At 46.9% G+C, this 24950-nt stretch overlaps 1 protein-coding gene across 1 annotated transcript in view; it reads right to left on the bottom strand.

The window, feature by feature from the left end:
• ZNF618 (zinc finger protein 618) overlaps positions 1-24950 on the bottom strand; it is an 85487-nt gene that overhangs the window by 8225 nt on the left and 52312 nt on the right. Inside the window, exons 10-11 of the mRNA XM_034067750.1 lie at positions 19365-19553; positions 16366-16449 (exon numbers count right to left, since the gene is read on the bottom strand). Coding sequence (XP_033923641.1) covers positions 16366-16449; positions 19365-19553 — 273 coding nt within the window. The remainder of the gene's footprint in view (positions 1-16365; positions 16450-19364; positions 19554-24950) is intronic.

Raw genomic sequence — 24950 nt, 5'->3', positions numbered from 1 at the left:
CAGAGAGCACTAGCTTGAAATTTTCAACAGCTCACATCTTGCTAGTGAAGTGCCATCCCCTCTTTTGACACTAGTCTGATCCCTCTTTTACAGCTCCTCTACTCAGCTTCATCAAGAGCTGCATTTCAAAACGCTGCATTTCAGTACCAGAGACCACAAGGAACAGGATGCTCAGGACACAGCCTGGAGGCAAGCAGGAATTCCCAGAGAGGAACAGCAAGAGCAGAACCCAACACCATGGAGTGATGGCAGCTACTACCCTGAGAGGAGCTGAGCTGCTCCTAGCTGTAACATGAAGTCCAATTACTCCACATCAACCAGCTTATGCTCGCACCATCTCATATTATGCTAAATGTCTCTTCATTACATTACAAAGATGATAGAAAAGCTACTGAGCAACACACAAAGCCTGCACTAAGATTTGCCAATGAGAACTGAACTGGAATAGAGGAACCATATGGATGAAGAACTTAAGGGACACTATCAAGATCTCAATCACAGAACAAGATTAAGAACTTTGATTAGGATTACTGTTACAGAATGGAAAACGTGCCTATCCTCAAGCCACTCATCCTCCTATGACACCCTGCTCAGGGCTTACCTGTAACATGAGGGCAGATGCAAGCACTGAACACGAATCTCAAAAGAGCAGCTGTCTGTTGGAGCACACAGGTCTGTCAAAGGTGAATTGATTTGTAAACCTGTGTTAACTCACTTGCATTTTCACTCAAGAGTCAAAAACCGACAAAGTTTTGCCACTATATACTTGTTTCTATGGTTTTATATATTCTGAATGCTGCCTTTGAAACAGTTTTGGCTTTGAGACTTTAAAGTCATCTCTTATGTACTGAGATAGAAAACAAAAAAGGTGCCTCAGAAACAACACAGAGGAATTGCTCCTTGGAATTTTCTTTTATAGATAGCTGAGAAGGAAATGAACACAACCACTGAGACAGCAAATTCTTCTGCTGGGAACACATTTCAGTCCTTCGCAGAACTCCAGGAGACACAGGCACGGAGAGGGGCTTGTGCGGGCAAAGGCTCTGCTGCCCTGCGAGCAGTTTTGCTTTGTTTGCTTCCATGAAAACTACCATTTTTGCAGGAGAAGGGATTTAATCTGCTGTAGGAGTGACCCACAAATGCTTACGCATTGGGCGTGCCCTAGATTCTGCTGGATAAAGGGAATGAATAGTGTGATGTGCTCTATGCTAGCATGGCATGTTTCCTCTCCTCCTAGGAAGTGAGGTTTATGGCATCCCCTGAGCCTTGCACTGTCAGCCACTGCTACGTGCTCCAGCCTTTGAGGATCTTTTCTGCTGCAGATGAGGTTACTGGGGCTTTGGAAATGGTGAGCACAGAGACTGACACACAAAGGGGTGAGCATCAGGCAGCAGCGCAGAACTGAAGTGCCCAGCTTACCTGCGTGTGACTGCATGTGCTCCAGGAGATTGTTATAAAACTGGAACTGGATTCCACAAGCTCCACAGGTGTAAGGCTCTGTTTGGGAGAAATCAGTTCAGAAGAATTACACAGAGTATGCAGGGAAGCAGCATATGTGCATACTTCAGTTTGTACAGTAGTGGGACAGCGCCCTGTGGTCCTTGCCACCTCAGCCCATGTGTGCATACCACAGCAGCTCCTTAGGACCGAACCTGAAGGCTCGGGCTGTGATTTGGGAAGGCTCTAGGGCAGGTCACTGCTTCTGGGCTGGGGTTGAGCACTCTTCACTTGGGCACACTTCATGGGCTTCACTTCACTGCCACGAGGCCAGGATGGTGGCAGGAGAGCTCATGAAATAAAGCAAAGCTCCCGATGGTGTGTGTGTGGATCTCAGTGACTTGTAGCAAGGCCTGTTGTGACAGAATAAGGGGTGATGGTTTTAAACTAAAAGAGGAGATTCAGGCTGGACAGGAGGAATAAATTCTTTACAATGATGGTGGTAAAACACTGGCACAGGTTTCCCAGAGAGGTGGTGGATGCCCCATCCCTGGAGACATTCAAAGCCAGGCTGGATGTGGTTCTGTAGAACGTGACCTAGTTGAAGATGTCCCTGTTCATTGTGGGGGGTTGTACTACAGGACCCTTCCAAGCCAAACCAGTCTGTGACTCTATGAATCTGCACAAAGACTGGAGAGGCTGCACTCTCTACTGGGGTTTACTAACTCGTGCCTCTTGTGGGCTGTTTCAAGTGTATCTGTGTTCTTTTTAAGCCTGAAAGCAAAAGATTGTGAATTCATTTTATATCCAGTCTGGTCAAATTCCAGTCTCTGCTGCCTTTCCTGAGACATGGAGAAGCAGGTTATGAAAAATCCTGTTGCTCAGAAGCTGGGGGATGAAGTGCCACAGGGGAACTCAGCTTGGGGGTTTTGTGGCTGTCACAACTGCAGTGAGCTTGGGGAATAGCAGGTGCAATTGAGCTCAGCAGCAGCACAGTGCTGGGTGAGCAGAGGTGAAGGGGAGGAAGCACAGGAGCTGTGCCAGGGCTGAGAGCAGAGCAGGAGAGCCGTGTTGCCAGAGCACATGGATGAGCTGGAGTCTAGGAAAGAGCTGGGTGCAGAGCTCCCTCATGAGCCGAAAGACACATTTAGTTCTGTTCTATTGAGTATGTTGAAAGTGCATTTCTTCCACTGCATTAACCTAGCAGCAAATGTTTGCAGTTGCTCTTTAAACAGTATGAGTTGAGTGCATCAGTTGACAGATGTAATACCAAACTACAGTGGCTGCAGTTCATTAACACTGCAGTTTGCTTCTACACCTCCAGATATACCAGCATTAATTACACTGTGGCACTTTGTTTTAGAACAGCAGAATGAACAAATGCAAGCATTTGGCATATAAACAACTTCACATATAAATGCCTGGCACACACACAGAGCTATGGCTAAGGTCTATGGCTAGAAGACACCAGGAATCTGTATCTATACAGTATGACAGGAAACACATATTCTCCATCAATGAATAAGCAAAAGCAGCACCATCCGGGATGGAATAACCAAAGTACAGGAAAGCACAAGCCTGACTTGGCTATGATCTGTAAGAAGTCTGTCGCAGGTAGCAAACCCCAGAATTCGTCAGATGGCTACAGGAAGCTGTGAGGAGAAACATAGGAGAGACCATGAGGGGTTCACATAAGCTATATTCATATGCTGCCAGGTTGGAGACCCTGGTGTGCCTCTCCACAGAGCCACCAGCCCTCTGAACCGATGCAGCCAGCTCCATCTGGAGGAGCTGTGCTCAATGCTTTATTTAACTCACTGTGTTTTCTTGTTATGGTTTTGCTGTAATGAGGAAGTTTGGAAATACTGTACTTAAGTAACTGTGCTTGTGAAAAACAGGGAAGACTCTGGCACACTTATGAATTTGACTCACATACATCCAGCACTCTCCAAGCAGCACATGTCTCACATCCATTTTTCTCTCCTGTTTCACTACATCCTCACATTTCCTTCTCTGCTCTGTCTCACTGAACTGCCTTTCCTTCCTCCTGGTATATTCTCAGCTATTTTACCACCAGAAACCTATGCTGCCTTTCTTCTAGCTCTCCCCTTGCCTGACTCCCTTTTACTCCTGACCTGTTTTCTGGGTTCTCCTCATCAACATCCATCATGCAGTGACCATCAGGGTCTCAGCAGTTCTTCACCTCAAGGTCCTCCTCTGCCATTACAACACACTGTGCACTCAGGGACTAAAACGTCTGTCATATGTGATTCTTCTCCAAAAAATGTGATTTCCATCCCATTTCCAAAATCCCCCCTTCTGTTTCACACAGAAACATCCACCTCTGGAAACAAAACCACTGTTGACTCTCGAAAACTAGTTTTACATTCAACATTGTCTAAATACTTTTGAGACCAAGAATCAGAGAAGTCTACAGTTTGCCACAAGTGAAGATGAGCCAAGTTAAAACTAGGGATAACATTTAAATTCATCCAAGAATTCAAAAGTCATTCCTGGGGAGGAGGGATGGGATATGGGGGAGGATGTGCAGAATATCCCTGTGGGAAAGAATGAATTTGCTATACTTCTCAGGGCTTTCCCAGTCCTCGCACTTCCGAGGTTTCGGTTTCTAAGCCCCTTTATGCTCCACAGCGCAGGGAGCTGGGAACAGCCAGGCTGACTGGAAGGAGGTGGGATGTGTCAGAGCTAGAAGAAGGGGAGAGGGCAAGTCAAGAGAAGGAAGAGGCAATTTGTACCTGAAATCAGGTAAAAGCCTCTGCTGGAACAGAACTCCTCAGCTGGGCTGGTACACAGCGAGTAAATCCCCTTCCCTTTGATTTCTGTTTACAACTCAGAGTTAACTGGAGTTGTCAGAACTGCTCTGCACAGCCCTGTGAGCCCCACTTGTGCCTGTTCTCCTGGCTGGGAGCACAGCCCCATCCACAACACTGCAGGACCTCCACTTCCCTTCCCTCTCCTCTGCTCTGGATGCTTTCCTGCATCCAGAAGGGATCTATTCTCCATCAGGTGGGCTGAACTCAGGAAGGGGCCCATGACTGTTCCAATCCCCAGACCTCTCCTTTTCCTCTCAGCTTTGCTGGTGACGGTATAAGGGAAGCTGGGATGCATTTGTGCTGCTAACAGCAACTCCCTCGACAGCATCTGTGCTCTCCAACAGCCCCAGTTGCCTTGGGTAGCCAAGACAGGCCCTAGGTATGAGCAAAGCAGGAAGAGCAGCCACGCAGTCAGAAATGGCTCAGAGCCTTCCAATCCACAGCAGGACAGCTGGATGGCCTGTGTGCCACTGCTGGAAACCTCCTCCCTCCCCTCCTCAAACCTTTCACTGATCCTGAGGAGCCAATTCCTCTTGCTGTTGCACATCCAAGAGATGGGAGTTGTGGCAGGAGCAACAGTACCCCTTTGATGAGAAATCCAGCCATTTACCCACATGCCCAGACAGGGTCCTGGCTCTCACTTGGGCCCATGGGCTTCTTTGCAATTCCAGGTGCTGTGAACCTTCTAGCTTGGTTCCCCTGGCATGGGCTGGGGATGAAGGTGCTTTGCTTTCTCCACTACACTCTTGCTGTGCACTTCCTCAGGCTGCAGGCTGGTGCTCCAGCTCACACCAGTAACCACAGCCCCCAGTGCCCAGAGCCCTCCTGGGCTGGTGCAGGACATGGAATGCACCATCCCAAGACCCCACCAATTCCCAGTGGGCGTGCAGGGCTACTGCACTCACACAACTTTCCTTCACCTTTTATCTCAAGGCAGTGGAGCATGAATGCACCAGGCTGCATGAGCAGCTTTCCCTTCCTCTCATTGTTTCCACAGCTCACCCCTAGTAACCACTGCTCAACCTGAAGCAGCCACAAAACGGAAAGGGAGAGTGTGAACACAGCCCAAACCTTACACAGACACAAAAAGTGGAAGGAGACAGGCAGAGAGCTCACCAAGACTGCTTCAGAGTACCCCAGGCTTTGGTTGCTCTTGCTGTATGGGCCAGCCTGTGACCAACGCAAAAGGTTCTGACTGTGGCCCCTCTCGATGTGAGAAAGAAATTCTTTACAATGAGGGTGATGAAACACTGGCACAGGTTGCCCAGAGAGGTGGTGGATGCCCCATCCCTGGAGACATTCCAGGCCAGGCTGGACGTGGTTCTGAGCAATGTGATCTGGTTGAAGTGCTCAGTGCAGGGGGTTTGACTAGAGGAGCTTTGAAGGTCCCTTCAACCCAAACTATTCTATGATTCTAATATTGACTAAAATTTCATGTTAACAACTAAGCCATGAAAATCCTGCAATGCTCAGCTCTAATCCTGCAGCCCAGGTACTCACACTGAACATCTCAGAAGACAAAATGCAAAGATGCTCTTGTCCCATTACCCACCTCCAGAAAGCAATCCTTCCACACAGCCAAGCCCAGAGCCATGAAGCTGGGGGAGCACTTGAGGATGTGGCATTTCTGCAGACTTGGCATCTCCAGCTCTCCCATATGGGTTCGTACTTAGCCATGGCTACAATGCCCTTTCCTGCAGCAGCAGGACAAGCTGAAGAGCCTGTGCAACGGGATCCTGCCTCCGAACAGCTCTGCTGGAGCAGTGTTTGAAATTTGGAAGGAGGAGATCACTGACCACTGCTGTCCTGTCTGCCAGCAGACAAGGGCTGCTTCCCAGCCAACTGATCTCAGTGGAGTCTGAGTCTCACTCAGAATTTTCCCGTAACACAGAGGGGTTGTGAAGTGGAGAGCACAAGAAAACCCACACAGCTCAAGAAGGCAGTGCTGCTGGAACTGCAAACCCCCATCCCACCTCTAACAGCCCCTTACCAGCTCTCTGAAACTCAAGCACTGCAGCATCCCCAAGCATTTAATTCTTTGATCAAGCATCAAAGAGCTTTTGTCCCTCAAAGAAGAGGCATTTGTCTGTGGTGCACTGGTGTGAGCACAGAGCATCCCCTCTTCCCAAAAGCATCCTTCCCCATGAAAACCATCCTCCTTTGTGAGCAAAATCCCCTCTGCTCCAAACACAACACGCTGTCATATCACCCTCCTCCTTGCCTACGTACTCTCTGAAAACACCTTCACAGAAACCTAAAGCACCAGCAGCAGCTGAAGCCTCTCCAGTCCCTTGAGCCACACAGAACCAACACTTTTAAACTGGTGGCACAATTTAAAACATCTTTCCCCAGGGCTATTATTAGACACTTTTATTAGTCCTTTAACACAGTGAACAAGGCTCCTGAGTAAGGCAGCAAGGCTGTGTGAGCCAAGCCAGAGAAAAAACAGCATTTGTGCTTGGCTTAAACAAATCACTCTAATTCCCATGTTAAATCTCATTGCCACATCTAAGCCAGAGAAAATAGCAGAGCCTGGTCTGAGGCCAGGAGGGAACATGAGTTGAGAGGTTTTAACAGAAAGTTTCAACACCAAATGCCCCGAGTGAAGCCCAGCACCAGCTTGGGGCCTGGCGGCAGCATGGGGAGCAGACCCCCAGGCAGCTCAGGCTCTCCTCCACTGAGACCCACATTTCAACACTTCTGTCCTCATTCTGATGAAGAACAAATGCAGAAGAGCTGCAAAGGAAACTTCTCAGTCTTTTTGCTCACTCACTGTTTCCATTGGCTTCAGCTTCAATAACAGTGTAACTGCATCTTTCAGTACCTTTGACAAATGCCGATGAAACAATACATGAGGACCAGCAGCAGTCTCCAAGAAAAATGCCATCACACACCAAAGTAAGTGGGAATTTCTTGAAAACAAAACTTCTGTCACTTCCATCCATCTCAGACAACGAGAAGTGCTACCTAAAGAGGTGCTGTGGAGGATGCTTTAAAAAGGGGAGACCCCAAATGCCTGAGGGTTGTCAGACTTGTCAGCATTAATTTGGTTTCTCCTCCAAGGTGAACTCTCCTGTTCTGAATAAAGCTCTTGCTTCTTTCCCAGATCTGTGAGTGAAGAATGACCAAGCATTCAGGGTGTTCAGGGTGCAGCCCTCAGCACTGGCCTGCTGGTTGGCGCAGACAGCATCACCCCTAGAATCCAGACGCAAGCCAAGGAGTAACCAAACACACTGCAGCGTGAAGGAAGCAGCTCCTCCTCTTGAAAGCATTAAGAACATGGGGCAGAATCTCCAACAGAGACCCAAGACCTGCTCTCCTTCCTCTCCCGCTTGCTCACCACCATTTGCTGGGCTCACGCTTCCCACCTGTGCTCTCAGGCCAAAGGGAACTGTCTCTGCAAAGGTGTTTACTGAGCTGAGCCATGCAGGTGAGTTTTCCTGTGCATAAATGTAACTGAGACATGGGTTCATTTTCAGGCTTCAAACCTCAGTCTCTCAGAACACGTATTACTGGCATCTTCAAACTGAACTCCCAGAAGGCTGCAAATGAGTCTAAATGGTCTCACAAACACACACTGCACAGAAACACCCTGAAGGGCTTCTGCTGTGTTTAAAAGCTGGAACCAGAGCCAAAGTAATGAGACATTTCCTTCTTTAACACCCAGACTTGTAATAAACCCCCCATTTATTAATGAGAAATGCCAGGACGGCAGCCAGCAGGGCTGCAGGTGGAGGTGCACCCCCAACATCCATCACACTGAGGGTGTAAAAGGGGGAGAGGATTTGAAATCAGGGGACTTGTGGATTCTGCAAAAGAGAAAGAGATTTGAACACTGAGGCTGGCAAAGCCCTCACCTGCACAGCTCTGCCTACCTGTTCCTGCTCCTCATCCTTCCTCTGCACTTCCAGATGTAACTCTGGCAGGATGGTGGGGTCTCTGCTGAGGGCAAATTACACCATGCCCAGCTGGGGTTTGTCTCTTATGGTCAGGTTTCTCATGGCCAGGAAGCTGCATCTTTCCTTCCCATTTTAAGATATCCAGGGATTTTAACATACACCCTATGCTACAGTAACAGAAACAGTCAAGTGGGGTGGGTCCACAGAACAAAAACTAAGGGGGCAACAAAACCTCACAAAGGCTTTTCTGGGCCCCTCAAAAAGATGCAAATTCTCAGATTCACTGTGCAGCTTCCTCACACTAAAGCTGGAAAGGAAAACCAGGATGTTGTAGCCTCACTGGGTGGTATGTCCAAGGAGGGAACTCCTAAGCAGGCTGAGAATACGAATTCCCTGCCCAGCACACCTTGCAGATTGCCCCTCTTAAAGGTGTGACTGGAGGGACTGGAAATCCTGGATGCTCTACCAGCTCTTGGTCAACCAGGGGTCATCTGCATCCAGCCTGCAGTGCCCAGGAGCAGAAGCAGTGATTCCCAGCACCCCAAACCCTGAGCAGTATCTTACAGTCTCCGGGTGAGGTCCTTTAGTGTCAAAGGATCCCCCCTGTGGAGGGCAAGAAACCATTAGTGTTAAAGACTCAGTCATGAGATCATCTACAGAATGGTCCCAGGTCCAAAGTTATGACTCAATGCAGCAGTGAATGAGGCTCCTGGGGCTGACAGACTTGGACTGGTTTTCTTGGAAGGAAAACTTTACTCATTAACCACATGGATCAAGCACTGGAAGCCTTCCTGCTAAATATTTCCACATGAGGAGGACCTGAGCTGTTGAAGAGGGCTTGAGCTGGCAGGAGCAGCCAGCAAGGGATGAAGGCATGGATGATGCTTTGCAAAGACAGGAACAGATACTGCTATGGGAAGAATATGTGTGGAAGGCACTGGCTGGATACAGAACCCTCCTGTCACTTAACACATTTCCATTGCCCAGCATCGCACTATTTGCAGCTCACGATATCTGTACCTGGGGAGGATCTTGACTGAAACAGGTTCCTTATCTGGTCCTACTGAGCAGCTGTACAGGGCAGGCTCCTCAAGCTGCCATTCTTACACTGTGTGCTTTCTGCCTCTGTTTTGGGTACTGCTGTTAACTCAGTAAGCACAGGGATGCTCACTGGACATTCCACTGCTTCAGGGCCAGGTTGAATGGGGCTTGGAGCAACCTCGTCTAGTGGAAGGTGTCCCTGCCCACGGCAGGGGTTGGAACTGGATGAGCTTTAAGGTCCCAGTCTGTGATTCTACGATTCAAGGTTTAAATGGCTCCTTCAGCACTGCAGAGACAAGTGAGCTTTTGAGGGCCCAAACCCAACATTTTACTGTCCCCCCAGAAGTGAACCTGATCTGGATGAGGCACAGCAGAGGCAAATCCCTCTTAAACGCTGCAAGGAATTCTCAGCATGGTCTGGCTCCTTTCCAGCCAGAAGTGCCAACAGAGTCTCCTTGTTACACCTGACTTCCTATACACATGAAAACCATTGCCAGTCTGCAATAGGAGCTCAGGCCACCTGCTAAGCATTGCTACTATAGAATGTTAAGTGCAGAAAGCCTGTGGTTGGATTTTTCTCATCTTTGTATCATGGGCCATTTTGTTATTCATGCACTGTAATGTCCCTGCCTCAGCATAGTCAGTTCCACTAAAGCCACCTGTCAGAGAACAGGCACAGAAGTGTCATTGTTTGGATGATTAATGACAGTTGGCTTTGGCTTGCTCTGGGATTTGCTCATCTCACTCCCTAGATTCTCCAGGCAAAACTGAAACGGTTTTCTGCCCATAGGCTCGTCTGTCAGTGACTCTTTTTGCCATGCCCTATCCAGTCCCAGCCCAGCACAATATCTGTGCTTGAAGACTGCAATCCACAGCTCTTGTCACCACCTGTTTGTTCCCAATTTTGCTGACTGCTCACCCTTTTGCCACGTCTTTCAGATGTATTGTCTCAATGTCCTTCCTGGTGTCCCAAGGCTCTTGAGCAACTGGCAGGACGTCACCCACAGAGACTTTCTGCTGAGTGGTTATTTTATCCCAGATTATATTCTTCCTGTCTACAAGCTGCCTGTTCAACATGACAAGTCTGGAATCACTTAAATGAATGTCACACCAGAAATAAACCATTCCCAGAAACCTCAATTCCATGCAAATGCCCAGTGGACAACAGCAACTTGTATTTATGCAACAAAGTAAAATGACACTTTCTTAATTGATGCCTCTCTCTCTGTTACTCTTATTCTAATGGTGAGAACTGCACTCAGGTGCTCACCCTGCATGCAGGCACATCTTTTTTAGGCTGCTTTGAAAAATGCACATCAATGCATGTGCAATTGTGTTGCCCCATTGTGTTGCATTACCTGTGCTCTGCACAGCTGAGTTACATCAATGTGGAAGTTCACATGACTACAATTCCTCCTCCCCCTTTTCCTCACTCCTCAGACTTGGTCTTTAGCAGGCCTGGACCTCCCAGCTCAGTGGAAAGACAGCAGTAGGTGGCTTCTACCATTTGCAGAGCAACCAGCAGATGAGAAAGAGATTTACCAAGAGATGAATCACTTGAATGGGACTTGTATTTTCAGTTCAGCTGACATAACCCATATGTGTCTATGTAGACAGAGACACAGGGAGCTGGCGGTGCTACCATCAGACCAAGAATTATTATACCCCTGGCATTAAAGCTGCAGTCACCCACAAAAAATTCCAAGTCTTCCCAGAAGAAACCCAACCAAATGGGCTATATGATCACTGCATTACAGAGAGAGAGCAGAAAAGGATGTATGGTCATCAGCAGAGGAGAAGGAAGATCCCAGTGTCTAACACTCAGCTGACTCCACCATGAGAACCTCCATTTCCAGTGCAAAACAGCTCTTTTGGTACAAAAGTTTGGCAGGAGCCACTGCTCAGGGTCTTAGTCTGGGCTTTCATTGGGGTGCACTGGGAACCTGCACTGTAAGGGCAGGAGTAGGAGCCAAACTCTACTGCAACAGGTTGCAAGGGGGACTCAAGCAGATGATTACATCTGTTCCCACCACCACCAAACAAAGCTGTAGAGATTTAAATAATGAATAAAACACTGATTTTCACTCTGCCTTTCTGCTGCTTTCCATAAAACTAAAGGTTAGTTCTGCCTAGTTGCTAAGCAAGACACAGAAACTATTTTTCTGTTTGAGACTGCCCTCTTTAACACATGCTAAAAATACTGGGTTATGTGGCAAGTGGTGAATGAGACATTTCTGATTATCCTGCTGCTTGAAACAGTTTCATGCTACAACTAGATGCAGTTAGAACGCATGATGGAATTAGGAACCATAATATATTGTAGGATCCTAATATAGTGTAGGATGCTGCTTATGCACATTCTGAGTAGCTAAACAGAACTGTCTCAAGTGTGCTGCATACACTGGAACAAAGGGCAGTACTGAAAAATTATTTGCACTTCAAACTGATTCACTAGAAAGAAATCCATCCCCTAAGACGAGGAAACGAGAGACTGGCATTCCTGAAAATCCCACAAAGCGCATGTTTAAAATCTGGGCCTATGGCCTTTGACTTTTGGGAACTAGCACTTCTCACAGATTTTAAACTTATAGGAGGAAATTATCTGGTTTTGGTCTCAGTCTCACCTCAGTTTGCCATGAACTGATTGAATGAGGAAGGTATTTCCCTGCCCCTCTACCCAGTCTGGAATCAACCCTGCTGGAAAGAAAAGCTTCCCTGGGTAAATAGACTGAAAAACACCAACATTTAAACCCTGGAAATGCTAAACCCTTAATGACAGCAATAGTTACCTAATGCAGCAGAAGAAATTCAGACACATTTATGCAGCTTAAATCAAGTCTGAAAGTTAAAAATATTTCCCAATTTCCTATGTAATTTTAAATATTGTCTCTTTCACATTCATACTGTCTCCCAAGTTTAGACACTGACAGCTACTGTCCTTTCAATGAGGTCTTCCTTTGGAGGGCTGGACTGTAAGATAGTGAATCTAAAGAACTCTTTCTTTCCCTTTCTGCTTTGTTTTTCTCTTCTTCGAGTCTTACAGTTTCCTCCCTCCCTCTTGGCCTACAGGTGGTGCAACAACAGGAAGCTTCATCTTAGTAAGGAGTCATCCACGGCATCAAGACCCAGACATCAAGGCTGGATCCTGCTGTAATCACAAAGTTAGAGATGGTCGTTACCCCTATGGCTTTCCAAGGTCAGACAAAAAGTGAGACAATGGAGAGATCCATAACCTTGGGAAGGAACCTGTATGGTTACACAGGCACAGCATAGCAGGGTCAAGCCTGCAGCCTCCCATGGAAACACTGCTCTGCCCACTCCAGCTCTGCACAGTGGATGAGGAAGGTAGCAGCCTTCATTGCTGAAGACAATACCCATATCTCACCCCTTCTGGGGCTTTTTCCTTTCAGTGCTCAGGCTGATCACTGCCAGCCTCTGCCAGAAGAGTATTTCTCAAGCTGGCTTTTAAATATTGCCTGGCCCCTTGAGAATTCAGTACCTTAAGCCCCTGCACAAGTCAAGACTTAGCAGAATACCCACAACCAAGGAGAGCTTCCTTGAAAGAAGCTTTACAGCATTTTAGATGAGCTCACACATTGCAAGAAGCCAATTCCATCATTCAGGATCAGATCACATAATTGTTTTCTGGACCCTGCTTAGTTCAGCAGTGAATAATCACAAGCTTCACATGATCTGGGATGTCTGTGTTGGTTGCCTGTGCTCCAGAAGAAGCACAGGGAAGCAATCTGCACACTGTAGCAGATACTACTGAGAAACTTTCAGGTTTCATCAAAAAGCAAGTTTAAGGAGCTGTGGAGACTCCTTCCCATGGGAAGAAGGCACACTCTCCCTATCATGAGGTGGACAGTAGCTGAACTGTCCTTCTCCATGCACTCTGTGGCTCCATCACTCCATCCTTCTGCTAGTAGCTGGGACTCAAACACAGCCACAGTGTTGTTTTATGAGCAGTAAGATCCCAAGTTACTTAGGTAAGGATACCAGGTACCTGCAGTGGGGCTGTGCATAGGGAGGAGACATCATTTTCCATTCTGGTTGTCTTACTCCCATCTAGGGCTCCCTGCAGCATTGCATTCAACACTATTTTAGGCGGCTTTACTTGCTGACCTTGCTGCTCTGCTTGTCCTCCCCCTCACTCCAGACATGAAGCTGTCTGTGACACTGACAGTCAGGAGGGCGACACAAGGTAAGAGCATAATATCCCCAGCTGGGTGGCCTGAAAAAAATCCTGTTATATCATTGTGACTGAGCTTGTGACACAAAACTCACACTGACAAAGAGCAAGTGGCAGAGGGAATCAACCATTTAATGAGGCCAAGCCACATAGCTCTCGGGCTGCTCAGCTGGGACCTACATTTACTCCCCAAACCTGGGCACTGTTCTTCACAGCAGCAGGAGTCTGGTGATAAGCAGCAGATGGGAGTGGGGAGGATGAAGTGTCCGTCCTTCTGTCATCCTCAACCACCATATCACCAGCTGCCTCCCTGCCTGTGTGAAATCTGCTGCCTGGAGCACAAGAAAGGATGAGCCAACAAAGCCAGAGTAACTCCCAAGAGTTCATATCACACACATGAACATGAAGTCACAGTTTGTCCCACTACCAAAACACAGCCATGGAAAGAAGAACTGAGAGATCAGGATATGTCAGCTTTTCAAAAGGGAAGTTACTTAGAGCTCTGCTTGGACACCCAACCACACAGATGCCTGGCTTCTCTAATCACCAGTGCCATTCAGAGTGGGACATGGCAATGCTCACTCAGGCTGCGATCAATGAGAACATTTACACTGACTCCTGAGGACATGAAGAAATAGAAGAAATGGCTTGGTGCAAGAGCTGGAGAGAGCACTGAATGGGACACACAGGAAGCAGCAGGGCACAAAGATAGAGTTATGGGGAAAACAGGGCTGGAGAAATGAAAAAAGAATGTGGGATTGGAAGGGAAGATGGAAAAGGGAAGAAGTTTATACGTCCCAATGCACCAGTCTGGCTTCGAGTGTGTCAGCTGCTTAATGCAGGAAAGAACTACTTCCAACCAGAGCCCAACTCCCCTCAAACCAGTCCTGAGCACCTTACGCCAGTTCCTCAGGCTTCCAGGCTCAAACAGATGTTCAGGTGAGCACCCTGCAACTTCCCTGCCATGCCTCAGACTGAGCCACTAAATCAAACTGAGAATACATGTGGTGCAGACAGAAATGACATAAGACAAGCAAACCAGATGAAACTCATTTGTAAGAACTTCTGCCTTTGTATTTTACTATGAGCTTTTACTCATGTGCTTTAAATGTTGTAGTTCAGATAGAAAGAGATTCAGAAGGATGAGTGCAATGTGAGCTGGTATGAGGAGATGGCAGGGAGGATCTGTGAGATGTGTCACAGCAACGATGGGTTTGCATTTGATAGTTCAGACAGGACTAAAGTCTTGGATTCTTTTATACAGCCACTACTGACTTCCTGTCAGTAGTCCCTGGACCCCCTCCATGACACAGGTTCTTTTCCCTCCTGCAGAACTTAGCACATGCAGCTCTCTTGGCTTTAGGGATGAGCTGTTTGATATGAAGGAAGGTAATTCTGTCCTTCCTCTGTAGGCTATACAGGGCTTGACAGGCATAAAAAAGGAACAATCTAAGGCTGCTGCTTTCAAAGGGCCCCAGAGGAGTCAGGAACCCAAATGGTACACTGGCATTTGAAGATGTGCACTTAAAGGCTTTGAAACCCTTCAGACAAACCACTCATACTACCCACAGAAGACAAGACATGAGGAGCAGACCTTCTGAGGGGCAAGGGGCCACCTTCAGTGCAGCAAGTCAGGCTGGTAACTCTTGGCAGCCAGTTCTGTCATGCCTAACAGCCTGGCTGGGCTGACTGAAGACACTTGGCCAGCCCCTAACAATTCCTGACTGCTGCTGCCGAAGTGGAACAGGACTAAAGAGTACAAGGGCCTGAAACACAGAGACAAGCTCACCTGATGGGTTCTGCTTACACCTCTTTTCTTTAGGTTTTTCTGTCCCCGAATGAACAGCTGTAATTGTGGTGAATGCTTGGATTAGTACAGGGTTGTTCCTCAAAACACAATCGCAGTAGTTTAGTAATAAACAACTTTTTTCCCATCCACTATCACCCATTCTGCTACTACATGTGGGTCTTCTAATACCACACCATTCCTTTGCAATATAGTTTCAGAAAGCTCTTTATTTGCTTCACAGCCAGACATAAACCCTACCAAGAGATGCTGTGAAACCTGCTTCAGGGAGAAATCCCTTCCCTTACCTGTTCATCCCAGCCAGTAGCATTGCGAACACCACATATTTTGGTATTGCTGAATGCGGAACGGAGGGAAGCCAGCCTTTTCTGCTGGCACATCATTTATCTCTGCATAGAGATGCTGAAATTACATTTTATCTGGTCTGTCTATTATGCTCCTATTAGGGAACATAAGAGAATGGCAGTGTCCCACCTGAAGGCAGGGGGATGCATTGGCAGGACAAAAACCTTGTAAGCTCTATAAATGGTGTATCTAAATAAACTCATCCAGCCCAGTGGTTGTTCAGTTACTACCACCTGGAGTTAAAATCTAAAGGAAACTCCAGAAGTAAATTTTAATTCCTTCTAGAACATACATTTCAGTTCTACATCTACACATCTGGTGTGCTGTGACCTCTGTGTAGTAGTGAACTCACAAACAGCTGGACTCTGGTTATAGTGATGTGTAAATAAACTGCCACATTTAGGATCACTGTAGCATGCAAGCTGCTGTTCTTCTCAGAGTCCTTGAACTTTTCTCTTGCTTGTTGCAAATGGCTTTGCTTCACACAGACTTCACTGATGCATGAACAAAGAACAAAAACTGCTTCGTCCCCATCCATATTCCCCTTTCTCTACATCTTTGCTTCCCCCTGAAAAATCTATGCTAAAGTTCCTGGACCTTTGGAGCAGGATCCCCAATATCACCTTTTTTTACATGCTTGGAGTGCCAGGAAGCTGGAGAGGAGCGAGAAGAGGGCAGTACCCCAGGAAGGCTAGCAGCCTGCAAGCTTAAAGAAGGTACCCAAACAGATCACCGATTGCCAACCACAGCTGATGCCTGCTCTGGAGAGGGCCGTGGTAAGCAACAGCAGGAGGGAGAGAACGCACTTACCGCTGGAGTTCTGAGAATTGCTGTTTGTTTCTTCAAAGTTGTTCTGTGCTTTGCCTTCCACTCTCCTGCTGAAAGCACTTTCTGCTGGGTGGAGAACAAAGCAGGGATGGTGACTGGTCAACAGTGCGCACAGAACCATGCAGACAGGAGGCAAAACATCCTCCTGTGCCAACAATCAATCACATACCCTGAATACAGCAGAAAGGTGAAATACCTCGTTTTGGAGGCAAATGGGCCAGATTCATTGATGGGGTAACAGGTATTTTTCTTGAATGCCTTCTGGCTGAGGTGGCCTGGATTGGCTCTTAGGGAGCCCATGAACACCAGGGAGCCCATGAACACCAGTCCTGACTGAACCAGAGGGGTCATGGCTTCCTCCCCTGCAAAAAAACCCAACCCTTATCTTACTCTTTCTTAAGGCAATAAGCAGCCCTTAAAGCCTCTGGTACAGGTCTGCCAGTTGAACTAGGGTTCTCATCACAACATGCAGTGTGTGACCTACAGAGGCATTATCCCAGCTCTCCCTGTGCTCCCTGTCCAGTCATCCACACTCCCTTTCTGAACACCCTCCCAGAAACATTCAAAGGGCGGCTGCAGGGCTGCCTCGGAGCTGCCCACAATGCCTGGAAAAGCTGCAGTAGAGCCCCTGTCCCCTGTGCTCTCCAACAGTGACCTCACTCCCGCATCCCTGCCCAGGTCCCACAGACAGGCCTGGGCTCCTCAGGAGTGAGCTGCCAGCCCAGTCTCTTGGCAGTTCACTGGCTTCACCCACTGCAGCAACAAAACAGGGCAATTTCCCAGTAACTGTACTGGGAGGACCCCTTCAATGTGCAGAGGTGGTTCCTGACCCTAGCAGTGGTTGCAGTGTCCTGAAAGGTCACTGCACAGCACAGCTGAGGTGCTTCACATCCTCCTCAAGCTGGTGTCCCTTAGTATAGGTTCACCATTACAAGCAATGTCCCGACTCTGTCTATAATGAAGGACAGTAAGATAACTTGGTAATCAAATCAGTTAAACCAGAAACACATAAAACAGGCCTTAAAAGGAACTGGAAACATTATCTAGTCCACCCCCCTTGACAAATAAGGAACAGGATTGAGAGGCCTTAAGTTACTAGAAAATCACAGTGGGAAAGAGACCACAATAAAACGGATTTGGCCAACCCACCCCCCAAAAGACCCAGGTTCAAATCCTGGCTTCTGTCACAAATGGAAGCGAAGTTTGCGTGGCAGTTTTGTCCTCATCCCCCTCATCCCCTATCCTTTTTTTTGTTGTCAAGTCTGGCAATAAGAAAAAGCTGGTTGGATGCATTTCCCTATCCTACTGTGTTTTTCCCACAAGGAGAAGGCAGCTAACACAAGTTGTCTCTCTCCCCACCCATACCTGAACCTTTTGCATGTAAAGCAAAATTATCTGTACAAAGTGCCACTCTACCAAGTGTCTGTGCAAAGCCTGCAAGGAGTGATGCTCCACATCTCTGGTATAACCTAGGCCCAAGTGGAGCATCTCTAACTGCAGCACTCGGAAGGCATACCTTCTGGAGACTGTCTTCTTGATAGGTGTTATGGTCAATGCACTTGTACCAGAAACCCAAGAAGCTGCTCAGATTGCATCGGTACAGGACACTGCCTTGAAAGACACCGCAGAAATGACACCACCAGACAGACAGGGTAGGACCCCCAGGTTAATACTAGATGTTTTAAGATCAATCTACTAGGTTCAGACATCATGCAATTCCCTCCTCCATACAGGAAGAGAGCAGCTCAAGGTTTGTACCTAACATATCGATGATTATTTCCTGATTAGAGAAGTGTGGGGGGAAAAGTGCCTTTACAAAAATACTCTCTCAGTTACTGCTCTTCTGGCCTCTGTCTCAAGGAACGTTCCCAGCTTTTCCATTTCTGTGAGTCAGGAAACTGAAAGAAGTTGGTGCAAGTTTAAGTAAATACTGAAAAAGGTTTGTCAGCTTTAACTTGGTTGAACTGAATGGACCTCGAATTAGTAATAAAATCATATACATGCTTAAGAGGTGCAATAGCAATATGGAATCTCAGAACTCACAAGCTGTAAGATCACTCACTGCCACATTCAGTAGCTGGGGATGTGTGTGTTATCTCACAAAAAGCATCACTGCTCAGCACTCTGTGGCCTCTCCCACCACAGCCACCTCTGTAACTCTTATCTGTCCATGCCAGACATTTCAGGGGTATTTAAACACCAACTGATTAACCTGTTCTTCTTCTGCACTGAGATGGAACAGGTATCCATCAATCCTACATGTTTAAAAGTGCTTCCCCGCTGCCTGGGCAAATGAACACCATGTCTCACATCCTACTTATTAACAGTTATTTTTTAGTGCTCATCACTTTATTTTTTAATCTTTTTTTTTCTAGGTTTGATGTTGTTTGGAAAGAGGAAACTGGAGCTACAGAAGAATCAATCTTAACTTGAGTTTTCTACTCCCTCTGTAATGGTTCTGTACCATTAATTTTGCTGTTGGAGCCCAGCTTATCTCCTGGTGTTTTCCCATGGATAATGGAGCACCATGAAGACACCTGCACTCCACTTTACTTCCTCAGGTACAGGCTCAGCCCTTACAGTATCAGCCTTGAGGGAAACAAACAGTAAATTGACAAACAAAGCTGGAAATGAAACAAAACTCCCCATCCCTGACAAGCAATTACACCAGTCCTTGTCTGGAAACTCTCCTCAGTTTGTGACACCAGGATTTGAAACAGGGTCTTTTGTACCTTGTGGTTAGTATGATGTTTAAAAAACCCAAACTTGTCATTGGGAAGAGGTTGTAAAGACCTACTGCTGATGGAAATTTCCTTTAGAACATGCCAAAGGATCTAATCCCCTCAACTGCTTCTGAGAGTAGTTTTTCTGGGACAGTCATGGATGGAGCAAACTGAGTCCAGGAAGGGTCAAAAGCCAACCCAGGGCAGGACTGGACACTAAGCAGTTAAGAAAGCTGATGGTAGAAAGGCAATTGGTACCTGTGATGGCCTTGCTTCCTGGGGATCCAGAATTTGGAGCGCGGAACATCTGGGATTGGGATGCCGGTGGGACACCGGAGGGGGTGCGGTGCAGGAGGGTAGAACATCGGTTTATTGAAGCCGGTGTTTTTTTGCTGGCTTGGCTCGCCTGTGTCTTCACTGCCACGAAGAGTGGAGATCGAGAGAACTCTGGATATGAACACTCAGAACTAGTGCCTAGACAGTCAGTCAGCTCCCAGCTCGAGGGCCTTCTGGGAGGGTTTGCTTTCTAACAGCCACGCTCACGAATCCCTTGCACCGGGACCTGTAGCGACTGTGGATCCACCGATCCCACAGAACAAAACTGTTTTTCCCCACTCACCTGAGGGGACAGAGTCTTGAAGCCTGTTAGTTCCCTTCCACACCTTTAACTGCCACATGACCAACCCATTCCTCCTCCAGCAGCATCACCTCATCCATCTAGGAGTACTATTTGACTGCCATGACCTGGCTGGGTGTACCTGCTCCTCTGTCCTCCATTCCAATGTATGTAAGAGTGAATTCTGATAGCAGGTTTCTAATGTAATACTCAAGAGCTCTGAACAGGGAGACATTCACAACTTTGTTACTTAAGCCTTGTATAAATCCTATAGATCTCCAGGTACATTCTTTGTCTTGTTAACCAAATGCAAAGGAAAGTGGGCTGTTTGCAATGGAAGGGAATCAGGAGGTGGAGTTCTCATCCTGCAAGTTAAGAAAAGGACTTTTGGCCCCCATCTCCAGAAAAGTCACAAGTGGAGAAATCCTGAGTAATACTGGGATATGCTCTCTGAATGCATCTACATTTTGGTATCTGCAATGCACATTGAGGATCACAAGGAATTTTCAATGCCAAAAGTAATATGAAAACCCTTCAGGAGGAAAGCCCCTTATCTAGAACACATGGATAAAAAAAAAACCTATTACAAAACTGGAGAAACAGCCTAACAACCCTCTTCATTCCTCAGGGGTTTCCCCCATGGAAACTTGGATATGGCTCCTGAAACCCAAGTCCCACTCCAACCACCTGTCACAAAGAATCACTAAGAAACATAACCCCCAGCTCAAGCTTGCTACCAGTGATTTCTATAGAGTGGTATTTTAGGATTCCTGAAGTTGGATGGATAACAAGAGCTCCTCTTCATTCTATATGGTGTAATTCAGAAATCCTTATCCCCATGGAGCAGCTCTCCATCTTGGACTGCCACAGCAGCACAAGAGCCTGGCTCTGAAACAGGGGAGGAGAAAAGTCACCCAGGCTGGGACTGAATGCTCACTTCCAAAATCCCATGAGACACGACAGACCTCAAATGTGAATTGCTCTCACCTTCCCTGTCAGCACTAGAGACTGAGGATGGTACATCCAAAGCAGCTTGCAGATACTCAATATATGCAATAGATGGATCCAAGATGAGATTTAATGTAAATGGTAGTGTAATTCTGTGGGAGATTCTGCACTAGGTTTTCTCTTAGCTTAAGTCATGACACTTCTCTGCTTGGTCTCTGGCCAGCTGACTAGGCAGGAGGCTTGCTTTTGCTCTGTACTTCCTTTCAATCTCCACGGATAGTCCTCTAATTGTTGCCAAACAAAACTGTACTCAGATATCACAATTTCCTGCTTATGTGTCACCTAGTTTCCCACAAAGCCCATTCCCACCAATTGCTGCTTTATTCCCTGTCCATACCAAGAGAAGTAGTCATCAGCCAACCACTCAGTGTCAGAAACAAAGAGCATCACTGTGAGTCCTCTGCAGCCCAGATACTGCTCTCTGAGGTCCAAAGAAAAGTCTCAATGTTGTGAAGACCTCCAAAATGACCTCTTTTTCCTCCCAACCTAAACAAACAGTATGTCTTTCAATTCAGACCCCTGAGAGAAGGCTGCTCCATCTGACACAAGGAAGAGAAAGAGCTTGAGCAATGCAAAGACAGACAGAAGAATATTAGTTCTACCAGTCTGGAGGATGCCAATAATCCATTGAAAAAAGGTTTTAGTCTGTAGTTAATCAGATGATAAATTCCCTCTGAAGACAAAGCAACACAGGTAGAGATGACCATGGAGCTCCTCTGTTCTGCTTTTGAAAAGCCATCCTCACTGTGGAACGCACTGCCTCAGGCTGATCAAATGGCCAAATTCTAGATACTTCCAAACATGAAAATACTGAGTAGCTGAATGGTTACAAAAACTTCCTGCCCCAAAATCAGCAGCTAAACAGCAAGACTGGAGACAGGACCGTGGTCAGACAGTCCTGTAACTGCTGCTATGAATTTAATAGAATCAACCAGATTGGAAAAGACCTTCTTCTTGAGAAGACAAGAGGACAGCTGAAGAACAAGAGCAGCATCCCTTCCAATGGAAACATCAAGTTACTCCTGTGGCTTAACTGAGAGGTTACTGCCTATGAAGTGACTGGACAGTGGTGACACAAAGTGCTAGCAAGGACAGAAATATGGTGATTTAGCCCTCCTTCACCCAGCAAAGTTATAGACAGGATCCAGTGTCTGAAAGGTACAAGCAGTAATTCATCAAAACAATTACCATAAGAAGTTGCTCTATGTTCTGTCACTCTTAGCAGCAAGATTAGACGTCTCTCTAAAATATGTGAGCAATTAGATCAAGGCAACCCTACAGCATGCGTACTCCAGTCAGCCCAGAGACTGAAGTCTCTGCTGAAGTCCTGCCCTTCCTGCCTTTGGTAAGACCTTCAAGTGAGTGGCAAGCTGTGGCACTGAGCAGCACTGGCTGACATTTCAACATGTCTCCTAGAAAGAGACCTAAATCCACACACCACCATGATGCAGCACCACAACAGAACAGGTATCAGGTTAGCTCAGTAACTTTGCTTTCTCCAGGTAAAATTTCTGGCTACTAATTCACGTATCCCATTTTTTTTTTCAGAAAAGATCTTGTCAGGATGGGTGAGGAACCATTTGATGGTTCAGATGGAATTATACCATCACCTCTAGAGAAACACCTCTTTTATGAGTATGATGGAAAGTGATTCCTTAACAATGGGCTGAAATTCAACATGCGGAGCAGAAACCTCTGCTACTGGAAATGGGTGTTTCCACAGGAAATCCCCCCATGCTCCAACCTTTTCTTAATGTGCTTCTTTGTACATAGCAACAAATACTGCCAGGGGAGCCTGTTGCTATGGCACTGTGGGCTCAGAGAGTGAGAAAAACACCTGAACTCCCACATTTCACTCACTAAGATGGAGGAAGCAAAGACACACCATCCAGCTGGAATCTGCATCTGGCTTTTTCTTGATTAGGCAGGACCTGTATGGAAACTAGACATGCTACCCAAAAGGATCCTTTTCCGTAAAAGAGAAAGCCTTCAAAGCAGCTGCCTCTAGGGAACTCTGTGTTTAAGTACCTTTGAACAACAGATTGTATCCAGTCCTTCATGATAAGAAAAGTAATAGAACAGAGAGGCTTGATGAACTTCCTTGTGTATCTCAGGTGTCAGGGTGGATGTAGGTCTGTCTGTCCCCTATGGAGCCAAGTCCATCTCAAGGCTGGAAGAGCCTTTGACAGCTGGGCCCATCCCATAACCCCTGGGAGGTAACCAAAGCAGGACCAGAGATGACAGCCAGGTTTAACCAAGAGTCCAGATCATCAGGGTCAGTTTATGGCAATGAGACAGGTCTGTAGGCAAGCTGAGAAGTCAATCCACAGGCCAATGGCAGGATCAGCCCTGGTGGTCCAGACATACAGCAGCAACCCTCAGGGAGGTCCACAGTGATAAGACAGGGTTGATGTTAAGCTGGGAAGTCAGTCTACTGGTTGTTGGGGTATACACCAGTGGGATCCACAGCCAGGAATAAGCACGTCTATGACTGAGGTCAAGACCAACATCCTACAGAGTAGCTCAGGCAGCGACTGATGGTCCAGAGCTGAGCTGAAACAGGGGCTTGAATATGGGCAGAAGCCTCGTGTGAAGCTGGTGAGGGCCATAAAGACCTATTAGTGCACTCAGGACCCAGCCATCCCTTTAGATTTTCATCCTGGAAGCAACAGACATGGATAACTGTGCAGATTTTAGTGCTCTCACCACATACTGCCATGGTCAAGGAGTCTGTTGCCTTATTTGCAGTTATCAGAAGAGGATGAGGTGAGTGCATACTCTTGAGCCTGGACTTGAACCAAGCTAAAACCTACTGCTGATGGCTTTTCTAGCCAGTCCACATCTCAAACACACCAGGTTTTCTCTGCACTGTTGACACATCCTCTTAAGAGCAATCACAATAGCCCAGCTACCTGCAAATGTGGTTAAATCAGTTCCATCACAGAGCAGATGGAGCCTGGAGGAGGACAGAGAGATCTCTGAACCCTTCCCCCTGTGCACCACCATTCAGAGGTGTTTCGAAAACTGGGACAACGAATGTGCCTGCAACTCACTTTTTCTGGAAACAGCCTCTGACACCCTTATTAGAAAGACTGAATAGGCTGACAGAGACAGCACAAGAATATGCATTGTTTGAGTAATAACCCAGTTCTAACCATAGGAAAACTCCTCTCTAAAAAAAGGGAACTCCTGAAGGAGACATTTGGCATTAACAATTCCAGGGAACCCCACAGCGGAGCTCTTTTCCAGACAACAGGTATCCAGCAGCACTGACCGAAACTTATCCTGCAAGGCCCTGCTGACCCTGCAGGATGTGAGTCCTTGGTTTAGCCCATTTTCAAGGAATTTTTTATCCATTATCACAGAAAACCAGAAAGACAGGCTCCGGAAGGGAAGCTTGCACTCAAGTAGAGAGACCTACAACTTTGAATTAAGAATGCTGAAATGTTTTCCTACCCATTCCCACTACAGCTAATTTTTCAGCATTTGCCTTATAACCAGTAGAACAGGACCAGGGTAAAGACACAGCCTCAGCTTTACTTCTTCTGACTACTAGGGTCAGTTGTGCTTTTCAAACCTCAGTGTGTTCACAGCTGCCTCACAGGACCTTGGTCTATAGGAAGAGCAGAGTCTGAGCAGTAGAAAGGTGGGAGGATGGAGTTGCCAGCCTGCCCTGGAGCTCCTCATGCCCTCTGCTCTATGGTCATCAGGGTTAGTGGCCTGTCACTGTAAGTCATAAACCTTACTGGTCATGGGAACTAGGAGAGGGAAAAAAGGGCTAAAAAAAAACCCTCCAAACAAAAGGAAAAATAAATGTTTATGGGGAGGGGTTAAACTTTATGAAAGTATTACTATTCTCCTGATCTGAAGTGTCCTTACAGGTAAAGGTATTTGCTGGAAGGACTGGAAACCCATCTGCATATCTCAGTGACTGCTGGTCTAGTCTGCAGCAGGTGTAGCTTCTTCTGCTTTCAGAAATGTTACTGCAGAAACCATGGTGAAAGAATTGCTTCAACCTCAGCATTTGAAAGAATGCCTCCTCCTCCAAAACTGGCTTCCAGGATTCAAAAAGTGAACATAAGGACCCTGCAATCTGCACAGGGAGAAGGGCAGCATCATTTGTATCTGCAGGCAGACCTGCAGGGCCCACTTCAGGTAAACACCTCCCAGAGAATAGTTGTGGAGAGCCTGGACTGGAACCACAAGCTGCAACTACTTAC

Source organism: Melopsittacus undulatus, chromosome 11 (genome assembly GCF_012275295.1).
Source record: "Melopsittacus undulatus isolate bMelUnd1 chromosome 11, bMelUnd1.mat.Z, whole genome shotgun sequence".
Classification (NCBI taxonomy): domain Eukaryota; kingdom Metazoa; phylum Chordata; class Aves; order Psittaciformes; family Psittaculidae; genus Melopsittacus; species Melopsittacus undulatus.
The sequence above is the reverse complement of the archived record's forward strand: the minus strand, read 5'-3'. Positions and strand labels throughout refer to the sequence as shown.